This window comes from Arvicanthis niloticus, chromosome 12 (assembly GCF_011762505.2).
Source record: "Arvicanthis niloticus isolate mArvNil1 chromosome 12, mArvNil1.pat.X, whole genome shotgun sequence".
NCBI lineage: Eukaryota > Metazoa > Chordata > Mammalia > Rodentia > Muridae > Arvicanthis > Arvicanthis niloticus.
Window position 1 is genome coordinate 1,635,993 of NC_047669.1, and position 17,489 is coordinate 1,653,481.

A 17,489-nucleotide genomic window follows, 5' to 3' on the forward strand; every position below is an offset into this window, starting at 1 on the left:
TCATGCAGGTCCCCCAACAACTGGAGTGAGGGCTTGCCCTGACTGTATTGCCTGCCTATGGATCCTGTTCCCGTAATGGGACTGCCTTGTCTAGCCTCAATGAGAGGGGATGTACCTAGTCCTGCAATGATGTGAGAGGTCCTCAGGTGGCTGGTAGCCATGTGGTACCTCCCCCTTCTCAGAGGTGAAAGAGAGGCTGAATGGAGGGAGGGGCCATGTGAAGTGGGGACTGAGGAGAAGGGGGCTCTGAACAGGCTGCAAAGTGACTAAATAAATAAATTAATGAAAAGAAAAAGAAAACAAAAACACATTCCGAGAAGCATGAAATTCCGGCAGACCTGATGGAGTAGGCAGACAACAGAGCTAAGGAGCAAAGTTCTCACAAGTTGCTAATGATTTAAAAAGTGTTCAATTTCATTAGCTACCAGGAAACTGCCAATTAAAATTTGTTTTAAGATTCCATTTAACCCTGGTCAGAATTGCTATCATCAAGAAACAAATGAGGATTTCCGCACTTATCCTAGCTTGCTGCCATCTACAAACATGCATGCTGACTTCAGCCCTGTGGCCATGAGGCTCTTCACTTTGTGAATCCTCTATGCCTGGCCTGGCTCTAGACCTGTGTTTTAGGAGTCATGTTTCTGTGTTACAGTAAAACCAGCTTTAGCTGGCCTAGCTCAGGTTGTCCATTTCTTGTACTAGTGAGATCTAATAATGAAGGCCAGTTTATCACATCAGACACACAAAGAAAAACAAAAACAACGTTAGTTGTCTCAAGAACTTTCCCCCCGGCAAACCTACTAGTCTTATAAAAGTATTATGTAATGAGAACTTTCTAGATAAACGTCAGGGCACAAAATTTAAAAGACCAATAATAAACCTTATTAAAGAATTCAATCAATTTAAGAAGACTCAAAGAAAGACGTCACCAAACTCCAAGAGGATAACAATAAATGTTTGAATGATGTTCAAGAAAACTCAAATGCAGCTGAATATAATAAAGACAACTGAGGACTGGAAAACTGAACTTAACAAAGAGGTATACATACTGAAGGGAACACAATGCTGAAGTGAAGACGGAATTGAAAATATCAAAACCCCAGTTAGAAAACTCAGGGTAAAGTCTTACACATTTAATGAATCAGGAAGAAGAGAAACTATCAGGACTCATAGAGGATCTAGACAAAATAAGCAGAGAAAATAAAAATTTAAAAAGCACAGGATAGAAATGCAAGAAATGTTGGACACCATCAAAAGACCAAATTATAAGCATAGATGGAAATAGAATCTCAGGTCAATGGCAGAAACTAGATGTTCAACAAGATTATTGAGGCAAATTTCCCCAAACTAAGGAAAGACACACTCATACAGATACAAGAAGCACACAGAAACCCAGATAAGACCAAAAAAAGAAACATCTTAAGACATATCACAGTTACCCAGAAGAAGAAAAAAATTGAAAGCTGTAAGAGAAAAAACAAAAGTTATATAAAAAGGAAAGGTCATCAGAATAACACGTAATTTCTCAACTAAGATGATGAAAGTCTAAAATGTCTGGAGTTAAAAGTTCTAGAAGACTATGATTACAGCCAATTTAAGACTACTATACCCAGCAAAACTGTCTGTTATAGATGAAAGAGAGAACTTTCTATAATCCCAATAGCCTTAAAAAAAATCACATGCAGTAGAAAAATGCTATGAAGAATACTGAAAGCAATACTCTAGACTGAAGTAGGGAATATGCACAGCCAAGAGGATGTAAAAAGAAAACAAATGAAGTCATAATTTAATAAAAGAAACACAACAAACAACAAAACTAGCAAAAAGTATCAAAATGACAACACACACACACACTTTTTAACAAACACTCTAAATATTAATAGCTTCAGTTCTTCAATTAAAAGGAACAGATTACCTGAATGAATTAAGAAACAAAAGCCCTCTGTCTGTTGCCTATGTGAAACCGTTAGCTTTAAAGATAGGGACCCTACAAACAAACAACAATGTTCCAACAAGATACAACTAACAAAAAGCCGAGTGCCAGGAATGGAGTATCACAGGCTGCTTGGCTTTATCCTTGGCTATGCCTCAGAACTCAAAGGTTAAGATCCTGCTGCTGAATACGCCACTTACTGAGTCACAGAAGAAATCAAGCGAGTGTTGATCCGGGAGCTTCATTACTACTGGCTAGCTTTCCTAATCTGGGAGGCTTTGGTTCATGCTACCAGAAGAGAACAGCAATCAACATTATCCAGGTAGGAACCCTGCAAACAACAACAGTCTGGCAAAATATGCCCACTGATGCAAAAGTGGCACAATGTCATGGGAGTAAATAAATGGCTTTGATTAGATTTTACACATATGGGTGGACACTGGGAATGGAACACTGGTCTTCTGCCAGAGCAACTCGCTGAACCATCTATTGTCTCATTTATTTTTGCTATTACGTGTGTGTGTGTGTGTGTGTTACAAACTCTACATTAGAAACCATATTGTGAAAGCCTGCTGTGTTGGTAATTGCCTATAATCCCAGCACTTGAGAGGTGGAGACAGAAAAATGTGAAAATCAAGGTGACCTTTGGCTATACAGTAAATTCAATGACAGTGTGGTCTACATGGGATCCTGTATACACACACACACACACACACACACACACACACAGTCATTCACACAAACAAACTACTACTACCACTACAATAAATCATACGGTAAACGTATCTTTAAGGCAAGTATACTAATTATTATTTAATTTTATGTATTTAAAAATACACACCCATATAATACAACATATGTACAAGAATTTGTATATTAGTAAAGTACAATTTCCTTTCTATATTAGTAAGATTAATAAACTACACTGCCTATGATCACTTTAAACAAATCTTTAGGCACCCAAGGCACCAGTGGCCCTGTTCTCAAAACCAAGGCCAAATACTCGTAAGTTCAATTTCCCACACAGTCCAACCAAGTATTACATGGTGAGGCCATTCTTTTGCTGCCACAGGACAGCATTAAACAGTACACAGGATGTCCTACCCTGCCACTTAGGGACTTTATATTCCATTCTATTTTTCATTGTATCCTGTGTGTAGCCATCAGCAAATAAGAACTTCATCCATTCAAAAGAAATGTTATTTAGTCTCAGTGTTTACTACAATAGTACATATACTACCAAAAATGTACACAGATGCCATATTCACCACAACTGTACACAGATACCATATTCACCACAACTGTACACAGATACCATATTCACCACAACTGAGTAACTAAATGTTATTTTTCTGACTTTATATATTTTTTGAGGTTTATATCTGGTCTTCCTGTAACCCTCCACAAATATATTCTTTTTCATACCATGTCAAAATTCTAAAGTATAGATAAAGCCAAACATAAGCATCAGCATATCAGACTTTTGTTTTAAGCTTTCTTCTCTTCATTGAACAAGTACAACAGGTACCAGTGAAAGACACAAAGGATGGCTTTCAAGACACACTGTGACTACTCTACTCTCAGGGTCATGTTGACTCAGAGCCCACTGTCCTTGTGTGCTACAAGTGTGCTCAGGATCTGGCAGGGAAAGCTTTAGCAGGATGTTCCTAGTAGCCACCTTATTTGTATGTCTTTGTTTAAAGCAAAACTAAAATACAAAAATAATCTATATCCAATCTAGATCTGTCTTTGATAATTTTATTTACAATTTCCAGAGTAAAGAACAAAAAGTCTATAAATCTAATGAATTATTCTTTTACTCTAGGCCTCAGTTGTATTTCTAAACATGGTATTTTCAAATAGATTGTGATTGATCTTATTTGAAGATCAATCACAACCAACACAGATGTATTCTCACTGAAATTAGAAGGGAACACCAGAATAGAAGGATCATTGAGTTCACAATATTTGATGAATAATACACATACTTTCTCTATTTTTGTTATTACTCATTTTATTCGTTTACATTACAAATTATATCTCCCTTCCCAGCCACCCCTCCACAACCTCCCATTCCATCTCCCCTGTCCCCCTGTCCTTTGCTTCTATGAAGGTGCCCCTCCACCCATTCACCCACTCCTGCTTCACCCTCTAGCATCCTCCTACGCCGGGGCATTAAGCCTCCCTCCCCTCCCATGATGTCAGATAAGACCATCTTCTGCTACATATGTATCTGGAGTTCTGGCTCCCTTCATGTGTATTCTTTGGTTGGTGGTTAAGTCCCTGGGAACTCGAGGTGTTCCAGTTAGTTGATATTGTTCTTCCTATGGGGCTGCAATCCCTTTCAGCTCTTTCCATTGGGAAATCGGCAGATGGAATGGACCTCTAGGTGGGTGGTCTCTGGATGGCTTTTCCTTCAGTCTCTGTTCCATTTTTTGTCCCTGTCTTTCCTTTGGACAAAAAGGACCCTGAGATTCTACCTCACACCAATCAGAATGGCTAAGATCAAAAACACAGGGACTGCAAGTTGGTAAAACCACTTTGGAAATCAATCTGGTGGTCCCTCAGAAAATTGGAAATAGTTCTAGCTGAAGACCCAGCTATACCACTACTGGGCATATACTCAAAAGATGTTCCAACATATAACAGGGACACATGTTCCACTATGTTTATAACAGCCTTATTTATAGTAGCCAGAAGCTATTATAAATGTACAACCCAGATGTCCTTCAACAAAAGAATGGATACATTGTGGTACATTTACACAATGGAGTACTACTCAGCTATTAAAAATAAGGACTTCATGAAATTCACAGGCAAATGGATGGAACTAGAAAAATATCATCCTGAGTGAGGTAATCCAGACACAAAAGAACACACATGTCATGTACTCACTGATAAGTGAATTTTAGCCCAAAAGTTCAGAATACCCAAGATACAATCCACAATCTGTAAGCAGCTTAAGAAGAAGGAAGACCGAAGTGTAGATGCTTCAATCCTACAGAGAAGGGGGAACAAAGTAATCACAGGAGGTAGAGGGAAGGAGGAACCTGGGAGGGAGAAAGGAGGGAAAAGGAAAAAGGGAGGGGGGCAGGAACAGGTATTAGAAGGGATAGGAGAGAAGCACAGTCAGGAAATTGAATAGAAACATGTAGCTGTGGGGGATGGGGAGCTGGGGGTAGCCACTAGAAAGAACCAGACTCCAGCAAAGAGCGAGGCTCCCAGGAGCCAATCGTGATGATTTTAGCCAAAATATGCACCAAAGGGGAGATAGAACCTGTAGAGACTGCCTCTAGTAGATAGGCCATGGTCCCCAGTTGAGGGATGGGACCACCTATGCATCTCAAAATTTTTAGCACACATACTTTCAACTTATATTCTGTTGCTTTGAGAGCATAACCCTCAGTCAATGAGATTTCTATAGCCATTTGAAACAAAACAAAACAAAGCAAAACAAAACAAAATGAGACAGATAAACCAGGAAGTGTCTAAATCTGAAGACATCCCTTCCATGGCTCCTCCAAGCAAAGTAGGAGATCATGGTTAGGTCTTTGCTGATAGAACCACCTACCACAGCATCCCTCGACCACAGGAGACTACTTAAAATAGTTATTGGGTTGGTAAGTGGCTTCGTAGGCAAAGGTATTGTCAAGTCTAAGCTCCATCCCCAGGATAAGTGTGAAGGTGAGAGAACTGATTCCCACACAGTACTCTGACTTCCTTCCTTACACATGCAGCAGCACACATAGGCACACATTCACATACAGAAATGAATCACGTAACAAAAATGTAAGTTTTCACTTCATATTATACTAGCCACACTTCTAGTAGACAATAATTAATGAACTAGACAGTGAGGATACACAATACTCATATCATCTTAGGAAATTCTGTTAGTATCACCAGTATACACTGTTTCAAATAGCAGTCTCTTAGAGTCACAGACTGTCAAATTTCCACTTAGCTTTTAAAGAATTGATACTAGAATGGTTATTTTAGGTACAGTAACACATTTCATTGCTTTTCCATAATCCTACAAATACTACTTAAATCTGTATTACTTTCTATAACATGAGCCAGTAAAAGCAAAAGTAAATGCAACAATTTCTGGTAGTGCAGGAACTAACAGTAGTGTGGTAGATATATCATGTATACTATTGATGAGCCCATGAACATGTAAGGCTTCTTATATAAATGAGACAAAACCCTTTGTTATATATACTATATATCGTGATGGCTCTTCTTGGTTGTCAACCTGACTATCTGGAATTATATAAAACCCAAACACCTGGGTATACCTATGAGGAATTGTTCTTAATTAAATAATTTGAAATTTGGAGATCCAACTTTAATCTGGATCTTTTGAGGTAGGATGATATACATTTAATCTGGGCCACACCTGCCGGCTTATATAAAGAACATGGAAGAAGAAAGCTTTTTGCTCTTTGCCTGCTTGCCCTCAGGCTTGCTGGCAAGTTCATTTCTTTAGTGACATTACAGCCTAACTTCAGGATTCTAGTATGTACTGAAGACCAGATGAGCCATCCAGCCCCGTGGACTATTGGATTCTTGGACTTTCCACTGGTACTCAGACAGCCATTGTTTGACTAGCTAGACCACAAAAATCCCATATTGATTCAGTCATCTCTGTTCCAAAATTTAATGTAAAAAAGATATGCAAAACCAGCCTCCTTATACAGTGAATGCCACCTAGAAATTCTCCTGAGCAGAGCTTCCTTTCTTGGGAACTCTACTGTGCTTCCCCTTCCCCATGCCTACATCTGCTACTCACCATACTCCAGGGGAATCTGCATGCCCCACTTTGTGCCCTTGTTGGCTTCTGGCACCATCTCTGCTGAGAAGTGAGTAAACCCTCTGCACTACTACTCGGATCCTGACCCCAGACCATGGGCCACCTCTTTGGCTTTCCACAATGTCCAGAAGAGAATCCCTTAGGGGAGCACCAACTGTAAGATGTTGTTCTGCCTTGCCATGTCCATCGGTCCAGCTTGTGCCAGTAGTGGCCAAGCTATCATATACAGTCTGTCGAAGACATGCAAAAGGAAGAATTTCAGTTTTCTGTATAGTGTCATGCTATCTAAAAAAGTGACATCATTAGGGAACTGCCAAAGCACTAGCAGTGCACTACAGAGACAGACAATCATGGTACCCTGGCATCTACTTGCTGAAGAGTGGAAGTAGGTAAAGAAAACAGAGGAGAATTTCTCCTACTAACAGTGTCCTGCTAGTAATTACTTCATGGGTTTGTCCAAAAAGAATGAATACAGCTTAATTAAAATGAGTCATTTTATTAGGTGCTTGAATGTGTAATCTACTAATTTATATATTTTGCATACTCATGCATTCTCCCAAAAACTATACAAGAATACCAATAATCATAAACCAATGACACTTCTATTTCATTTTATTATCTTCAAGACTTGGTTCTTTACTTAATAATATTTATCCTTACAATGACTCTAATTAATCTCACATATAAAATTGAGGCACAGAGGAATCACCTAATGTGACCTAGCATAAAGCTGCTGAGGAGGGATGTGACACAATGCAAATGGCTCCAATCCTATTTTATTTTGCTTTAGTGTCAGCGGAACCTGTGTACAGGTACCTTTGGATGACAGAAGAGGTCACCAGATTCCTTGCAGCTGGAATTACAGTCAGTTATCAGATACCTATATAGGTACCGGGAACTGAACGTGGGTCCTCTGGAATAGCTCTCTCCAGCCTTCTCAAAACCTGTATTTTTCACCACTATGCTACATGTAACTGTTATCTAACAAAACATGTCAGTACTATCACATAGCAGAAACTGTTTAAAAGTCTACTTTTACAAATTTCGTTTTGTAATTTAAATTTAATGCCCTGCCTCCCATGTGTATGCGTATGCATATCACATGGCATGCATGCGAGGTCACAGGGCAGCTGTGGTGGGCTCCTCAAACGGTCCCTCCAGATACTTCTTGACAGTCAAAGAAAGATGTTTACTATATGGTTCAAAACAGGGTGAAGGTTTACCTACTTTATTTTTCGTACTTCTACCTTTTCATCTCAGTGGTCTATGCTGTGAAGAGTCTACTAATTTGAGGCCAGTGTCCCAGATCCAGACTCCCAAAGCTGAGAGTCTTCATGGACATATACCATGCCCACTACTGGTGAATTACAATGAAATTCCAAATTCATTTTGGAATAGCTCAGAGCCCCTCACCCAAATTCCACTAAATCAATTTCTATCATATAACCTCAAACATAATTATAAAGCTCAAGGAATATAGATATAACAGTTCCTAAAGAAAACAGAAGTTTAATAAAGGCTTAAAACTCTTTAATTTCAAAATGAACATAGAGAAATACTTTCTGAGTCCTGACTATATTAACCATAATCCCATGGGACTGAGAGCACTTTCGTGTTTTAATGAATTAAACTAAAGATTAAGACTACATAATAGACAGACAAAAAACTGCAATGAGACCATGACTAAATGCTATCTGAGTTTTCATATCTTTTGGCATAATGATGATAACAACATGCTTTAACATACACAGCAAAGGACAAAAAATAAGTATCTTCATTTATCCACAGGTCCTGTCAATACAGATACAAGTGTAAACATCATAAGCCAATGAGAATTTACCTGACTGCTGGATGAATTGTTTGTTATGTCCTTAATTTTAAACATCTGGGCCAAAGTTATATTTCTCCTTGAAAGAGATGTGTCCTGACTGTATAGGTCTTCAGGCACTGTTTCATTTGCAATAGCTTTCTGGCAAAAATATGTATTCAGAATAATAGAGCAACTTCCATTTGGGATAAGAAGTTTTTGCCTGAAAAAGAAAAAGAAATTTATCAGTTTATTTATAACTTGGGTTCTTATATTTTTTGTTAAACAAAGAATGTTGTAGTTAAATTGAGACAATGCACTAAATTACAGCATTCCTAACAATAAATGGATAACAACAGACCAGGGCATGGCATGCCAGCTGCCCAAGATCTTGGAAGAGACAGTCATCTGTAACAACTGACAGCTAGAACCTTGTCAGCCAGTAGAATCCATAGCCCATGACAATTAAGTATGACTCAATGACAGAAGGTCTTGAAAGTCCTATATTAGTAATAAAAGGTCATTTAAGTCTCTAGACTTGCTCCCTATTCAGGAGACCCATGTCTTCTCTGGAAGAAATACAGATACAAAGAACGAGCAAAGATTATAAGTATCAAAGAAGCACTCAAACACTGAATTTATTTGTTAAATAATATCAAATTCAGTTTATTTATATCAAATTCATATTATTTAACAAATAAAATCTTTATATATTTAAGCAACTCTAATTGTTGAAAGAATATTATATTAAAAGACATAAGAACTTGGACCCTTGATATCAACATTATTGGTGTGAAACCAACAAACAAGCTAAAAACATATCAAACAAAATTCTGAGGTTTTACTCAGAACTCTAATGTGATAAAACACTTTAATGCACATTCTTTAAATCACAATGTGATTAATAAGAAAAACTGAAAACCTCAGGTTCTGGAAGGAAGAATTTGATACATATGACACCTTAATCTCTCATTAAACCACTCTGATGGGTGGGGAGAAGGCAGAATACTATCTAGGGAGGAGGGAAGAAGAGAGAAGGAAAGAGAGGAAGAGGGAGAGGGACACACACACACACACACACACACACACACACACACACACACACTCTTAGTACCCGAGGAAAAATACAGCAGTAAGAGCAACAAGCACTCTTAACCGCTAAGCCATTTCTCCAGGCTCTAATTTCTGGACTCTTACACAGTTTAGGACCTCCTGTTTGGGGATGGTGGCATTCAAAGTCACTTAGAAGTTTCCATATCCATTAACTACAGTTCTCCACAGTCACACCCATAGGCCAATGTGATGTAGATAATCCTTCACTGAGATTTTCCCATGGGAAATTGACAAATCAGGCTAACTATCACTAGCCCCAACAAGAGCCAACTTCCTCTACATAAAGGATCAAAGCGAAGACCACCTTAGCAACTCAGAAAGTCTTACGATGACGACTCTTTATTTGCACTTGTATTGAAAAACTCATTGAAATACAAGGAAACTCTTTGATGTTATAAAATGACAACTAAAGTAAATACTAAGAAGGAAATCAAGAATTTGTCTCTTATCACATTTTTATTAAATATAATGCCAAAAGTCCTAGTCCACAGCACAAGGCACAGTAAGGAAAGAGCAGGCAAGCACACCACAAAAGAAGCGACTAATGTGACTTTCCCCATATGCATGCTTTGACAAAGATCTCATGTTGTGTGAGCTGGCTTCAAACTCTGTATATGGCTGAGGATTATCTTGAACTTGTAATCTTTATGCCTTCAATTTTGTTATTCAACATCATGGCCAAAGATAGCAACACACACTTGTCTGCTCAAAAGTAAATGAATAGCCGGGCTGTGGTGGCGCATGACTTTAATCCCAGTACTTGGGAGGCAGAGGTAGGCAGATTTCTGAGTTTGAGGCCAACCTGGTCTACAGAGTGAGTTCCAGAACAGCCAGGGCTACACAGAGAAACCATGTCTGGAAAAACCAAAAAAAAAAAAAAAAAAAAAAAAAGTAAATGAATAAATAAAAACAAAAATAGTTCCAAAAGAAATAAAAGATAACTCCCAAATCTAGTCAGTTTCAGTAAGAATTTAAAATGCAAGAAATAAAAATCAAGTACATGTATATACATTTTCAATAAACATAGGATCACCAACATTGGACCTAGAGTAATAAGCTAGGCATGGTGATACATGCCTAAAATCCTATCACTTCTTATCACTTCTTCAGCTGAGTCAGGGGAACTGCAATGCTTACAGCAGCACAAATTATACAACAGGGTTCTTCCGAGAAAGAAAAAAATGAAGGAAACAAGAGAGAGAGAGAGAGAGAGAGAGAGAGAGAGAGAGAGAGAGAGAGAGAGATTAAGTTTAATATGTCTGACTTACCTGCTGAAGATACAAAACACAAATGAAAATTTTGGAACTAGAGACATACCATATTATGGACTGAAAAACTCAACTGTCCCCTAGTAAAGAACTCTAATCTTAGCATAGAGAGTTATATCAATTCCCATTTAAATTCCAATATTTTGATTTTTTAGAGAAAAATATATTTATGTATTATAATGTATATTACACACACAGATACCCCCCCCCACACACACACACACTCAACATCAATGGACTCAAATCCCCCAATAAACAGACATAGGCTAACACACTGGATATGTAAACAAGACCCAGCATTTTGCTGCATACAGAAACATACCTCAGTGACAAAAACAGGTACTTCCTCAAAGTAAAAGGCTGGAAAAATTTTTTCCAAGCAAATGGTCCCAAGAAACAAGCTAGAGTAGCCATTTTAACATCCAATAAAATAAACTTTCAACCAAAAGTTATCAAAAAGATGGGGAAGGACACTACATACACATCAAAGGAAAATTCCACCAAGATAAAATCTCAATTCTGAACATCTATGCCCTAAAGGCAAGAGCACCCACATTTATAAAAGAAAATCTTCAAACACACCTTGAATTTCACACAATAATAGTGGGGGATTTTAACACCTCACTCTCATCAATGGACAGATCATGGAAACAGAAACTAAACAGAGACACAGTGAAACTAATAGAACTTGTGAACCAAATGGATTTAAGATATCTACAGAACATTTCATCCTAAAACAAAAGAATATAACTTCTTCTCAGCACTTCATGGTATCTTCTCAAAATTGACCATATAATTGGACACACACACAAAAAACCCCTCAGCAGATACAAGAACATCAAATTAATCCCATGTATTCTATCAGACCACTACGGACTAAGGCTGGTCTTCAATAACAACAAGAACAACAGAAAGCCCACATACACATGGAAGCTGAACAACTCTCTACTCAAAGATAACTTGGTCTGGGAAGAAATAAAAGGAAATGAAAGACTTTTTAGAATTTAGTGAAAATGAAGGTACTACATATGTAAACTTAAACTTGTTCATGTTTCTTCCACTGATAAACCACAAACTTCTCCTGTCATTCGGCTCTCTTACTGTGTATCTGAGTAAGAGCAGAGAATAGGAATCATGGCACAAAACGGATGGCAAAATCCAATATATGAACCGTATATCCAGGTTTTCTATAACAAAGCCCTCATGTCTTGGTATCAATTAACTAGTTTCCTCATTTCTGTAACCAAATATCTTAAAGTTAAAGACGCGAGTTAAAGCATTAATTTATTTTGATTTACAAGTTGAGGGTATAATTATGGTGAAATAAGTCTGTCCCTGACACTCTTCACATCCTCACACTGGTGAAAGAGGATTCTGACAGACGGCGCTAGAGGTGGGGCTGGCATATAACTATATAACGTATAGTTATATAACATAACTAAGTCTCTTCCTTTCCACTGATACACTTCTTCCAGCTAGGCTCTACTCCCAAAGGCTCCACAACTCCATAACAGCTACCGGCTGGGGTTCAAACATAGGAGTACGCAAGGCTATCTTCTGTATTTATCTTGGCCTATTTGTCTTCTTGATGTTTGGTATTTTTTGAGTTGTTTGTATATTATAAATAGTAACTCTCTGTCAGATCTATAGTTGCTAAAAATATTTTTTTTACCATTTTGTAGGCTGCTTCCTCACCTGAATAATGGTCTCCTTTGCTGTACAGAAGCTTAAATTTCATGAGGTCCAATTATTTGTTGCTCTTAAGGCCTGTGCTATTGGGTGTTCTGTTCAGAAAGTTCTTTCCCATGTCTCTAACTTCCCCACTTTGCTAGATCAGGTTCTGAGTACTCTGTTTTATACTGACGCCCCAGGTCTACTTGGAGTTGAGTTTTCTGCATGGAAGGAGGTAAGAATCTGGCTTTTTTCTTCTGTATGTAGGCATCCAATTTGAGGAGCACTATTTGTTGAAGAGATTATCTTTTCTCCACATGTACTGTTAGCACCTTTGTCAGAAATTGTGTCTGTAAAAATACAGGCTTATGGTTCTTCCCTCCCCCTATAACTCCTCTCTCCACCCTCCCTCCCTAAAAAAATAGAGGCTTATATGTGGGTCCTCAATTCTATTCCACTAGCCAATGTTGGTTTTTATGCCAGCACTGTGCTATTTTTATTATAATAACTTTGTAGTAATTGAAATTTGAGATAGTGATACTTCAAGCATTTTGTTAATTACTCAAGATTATTTTGACAATCCTAGTTCTTTTGTGGATGTTGCCTTTGGATCCTTAGATGTGTTTCAACGGAAATGCCTACAGAAGCTCAATAATTAGGAATGAACCCTGGAGGGGGCTCTCAAGGAGCAGAACAAAGAGAAAGAGGATTACTGGGAAAGGAAGGGTTAATTTTGGGAGATAGGAACAGGGAAGTGTAGAAAATACGGAGAGAGATAACTAAGACTAAAGAGCTTCTAAAAAAATATGAAAAACTACTATTGCAGAAAATCCCTAAAATACAACGCATACATCTATTGTTTAAATAGTTAACTTATAAAAGGGCAACAATGTCCCTACTAGATACCCCAGGCTAAGAAATAAAAGTTCATTAAGTCTTTTGGAGGTGTTAGTCAGTGAAGTTCCAACAATCACTCAAACATTGCAAACTTTTGTCACTGCCCTTGGTTATCCTCCAGAACTTGACTACAAGACCTGGTTGGTGAAGACAGCACAAAGAATTCAAAGTAGGTCCTGTGTATGCTGCCATAGTAGATCAATAGTTATCTGACTTATAGCTGAGAACCTTGCAAGCTACTGTAATTATAGACCTGGCAAGGCATGTTCACTATTCCAACAGTTCCACAAATGTCATGGGAATAATCAATTACTTAAAAAAAAAAATGGATTAAAGGCCTGCTCCACAGTACGTAATCTATACTGAGGCCAGGAGTCTGCGGCTAGAAAGGTCATAGGCATTAGGGAAGAACCTACTACTCTACCTCTCCTAAGGCACCACAGTATTAAAGCAACTCCAAATTGCTACACCCACACTAGTACATCTCTTAAATCTCATCAAAGAAGCTTTGTTTTTTAATAGTAGATGGTTTTTTTTTTTTTTTTTTTTTTTTTTTTTTTTTTTTTTTTTTTTTTTTTTTTTTTTTTGGTTTTTCGAGACAGGGTTTCTCTGTATAGCCTTGGCTGTCCTGGAACTCACTCTGTAGACCAGGCTGGCCTCGAACTCAGAAATCCATCTGCCTCTGCCTCCCAAGTGCTGGGATTAAAGGCATGCGCCACCACTGCCCAGCAGTAGATGGTGTTTAACAGAGATCTACAAGTTGTACAGAGGCAGAGAATACGAGTCGAGGGGTCTTGGCCCTAAATGGGACATCTATAATTCACCTCTTCTTGCCAAGGCTCAGGCATCATTGTGGAAGAAACAAGAAACATTTTCTTTGGTGTTGACTGTAAACAGCTGTTAGGGTACCTAGATCTAAAGCTTTAATAAATGTGCCTCTCTTCCCAGGTCTGTACTCTCTGCAGTATTTCCTTTTTGAGCTTTGTTTAAACTGGGTCTCCAACAATTTGACAATTAGTAAGTTTTCATACTACGACTGTTTATGGCAGTCTGTGATTTTCTATACCTACTTGATAGCCACTCCAATGTTGGAAGTAACTGTGGGCTCTCGGGCCTCAAAACGCTCTGATGGGGTCTGGCAGCATGGCTCAGTGGGTATTTGTCACCAATCCAGAGAACCTACATTTGATCCCTGGGATCCACATGAAGAATTATACACTGACCTCCATATCTCTGCTATGGCACACATGGATCTGCCCTTCCATCCTACATACATAATTTAAAAAACATAAAAAACTGTTAAGTGCAAGACTTTACACGTAAGAGAGCTCACTGCAACTGATGTTACTGAAATAAGAACTATAAAGATTGTAGACTGAAGGTAGTATTTCCTCATGGATGTGTTACTGCTTGCTGTGGGGGAAGGGGTGCCATTTTCTTCAGTGGTATAACCACTGATAAACTCCCCATGCTCCAGTAAATATTCTCTCTCACCCATGCTAATACAGGCAACCCTAATTCACCTCAGCGGTTCACACACAAAAAGAAAACAGGAAATTAGGAGGAAGCCTTGCTGAGAAGAATTTCAGTGGGAGAGGGAGAGTGTCTGGCAGAGACTAACTGGAGTAAAAGCAACTAAGATTCATTACATACAAGACACAGGCACTCTGGATGTTCCTTATTTCAGTCCTAGAGGATGCTTTTCCAGTGTGAGATAGCAAATTCTGGGAACAGGCCCCCAAAGACCAGTCCTTTTCTCTGTCTTTTTCAAATCCCAAGGCTCTAAATTTGGATCAAGGAAATGCTTCAATACACTACTTTTTAGGGTATAAGGGCCGACTTGCCTTCATAGGCACTGGAAAAACAATCCATTCAGATTCATCTTCTATAGTAGTTGCCAGGTATTTTCATACAATCATTGAATTACAAAGAAGAGAGTTTCCGGGTTTTTATGACTCTAGAAAAGAGAAGTGCATCCCACAGATATTCCCCATAACTTTAGTCAACTGTGTCCATTGCCTGAGAGACAGTCTGGTTCACCAGGTGCTACATCAAGGCCTGTGAACTCTCCTTTTACAAGTTCTTTCTTACATACACAAGAATTTAAAAAGAACAAGGAAAAGAAGTCTCCGAAGTTTCCATCTGCATTTATGAACATAGTAGAAGTAAGCAGCAATTCAGCTGGCAGTGGCAGAACTGCAAGTGTTAAAGGGGAGGGCTCACTGCCCACTCCCAGTTCCTGGAACTGGAACATCAGGATCCTCCACACAACCATGTGACCACAGGCAGCCAACAGCTGCCCACTGGCACTGTATGTAAATGAACTCAGTCACCTCTTGGGTTTTCCCCTCTCCTCTCCCTCCTCTTTATAAAGAACACAAAATCATAGAGAGTAACTAACTGAAGTCTGCTATGTACTTTTAATTGCAGGCAGGACGCCAAAGTACAAACACAATGACTGAATTCAGTTTTACAAGTAAACACTGGAACTGAATTCACCCTCGTCCGGGAAGAATGCCTCTGATCACAGCTAGCAGGAAATCCAATTCAAAACAGGGTGTGTCATCCTCGATTCACACTGTGGCCTTTATACCTTTCATAAAATTCTTTGCATACTAAAGTTTCCTTCTTAAAAATGTTCTCACAGAGACTAATCTTCATTCATAACATTATATTCAGAAATGCCTTGCAAGAGATGTTTGAATTCCAAAAACTACCACCTTTGGTAGAGACAGATCTGCAGCCCTGTCCCCCCTCCCCCACTTTTTGGTTACCGATTGTTGAATAATAAGAGCCCATCAATTATTCTACCAACTCCCTTCTAATCTCTGAGTTCACTCTGACTTCATGCCAACTTTCAATTCCCCTCTTGTTCTCTGGACCACTGACAAGTTAGTATGAAAACGCGGAGGTCCCGAGAGAACAAGGACAGCCACAGACTTTGGCTCAACTACATCTTAGCTGTGCTAGTTGGTTCCTATGCCTGTTTCTTGTGCATCCAGAGTTGGCCAAGACTATCAAACAACTTCAAGAAGACACATACAAATGTACAAGTGTTGCTGGCCTCTAGTTCTACAAAGGGCCTCCAGAGAGGTCTGGATTTATGCCAGCTGCCTATGGCCAGCCTTTCCAAAATGATGCTGTAATTATAGAAGCCCAGAGGGACTTTGGTTTAGCACATAAAACAGTAAGCTAAAAGTCAGTTATGAGCATATGAAAGTATACATGCATGGGAGGGAAAAAACAGGAGAAATGATGTACAGTTTTCACAAACTGTAAGGTTAAAGTGTGGAAGGAGAGAATATGTCATAATTCTATCATGACACATTATCAAGTATCAGCAGGCTTGAAGGCTGTAGAGGATGGGCACTCAATTACAATGACCTTTGCCCTTCACCTTGTGTTTCTGACGGACGTGGAGAGTACTGGCAGTGCCTTGCACTATTGGTGCTATGCTCACAGCTGAACACATGCCCTAAAATCCCCAGGCATTTGAATTTCTAACTGGATAGCAGTGCCCCATAACTTGCTGAGCTATTAAAATCAAGGTTAACTGTTTGTAACAACTTCACTTCTGAAGGACTTGACTGTTCTGCCAATACTGTCCAGTCTCAGCCCACTCTATCTTAAAGTGGTTATAGTGTCCACATCATGAGATACTTTTTCTCCCTTCGTTCTTCCATGTGCTCCCAGAGCAGTAGTGGATATTCATGTTGAACACTTCCTGATCCCTCCCAGTTCTTTTGTGAGCACAAAAGCATCTTGGAAAACCAAGGACCTAGGAGCTGAGAAAAAAGCCAAAATGAGATCATTTGATGTTCCTAGTTACAAACGGATTTCCTTCACCTTCATAGTGGGAAGATATGGACTCTCCTCCCTTGGGTCAAGATGATAAAACTCTCTATTTCTTACTACCTACAGTTTCCTTCTGTGTATATATATGTGATAACCTATGGGCTCTTCCTCATTTCAGGCCTGTACACCCCA

At 38.9% G+C, this 17,489-nt stretch overlaps 1 protein-coding gene across 6 annotated transcripts in view; it reads right to left on the reverse strand.

The window, feature by feature from the left end:
• Positions 1-17,489, reverse strand: part of Spidr (scaffold protein involved in DNA repair) — a 234,456-nt gene that overhangs the window by 79,020 nt on the left and 137,947 nt on the right. For all 6 annotated transcript variants that reach the window (XM_076942502.1, XM_034515175.2, XM_034515176.2 and 3 more), the window contains 2 exons: positions 8,587-8,776; positions 6,726-6,976 (listed from right to left, as the gene is read on the reverse strand). In XM_076942502.1, the coding sequence (XP_076798617.1) occupies positions 6,726-6,976; positions 8,587-8,776 (441 nt within the window). The remainder of the gene's footprint in view (positions 1-6,725; positions 6,977-8,586; positions 8,777-17,489) is intronic.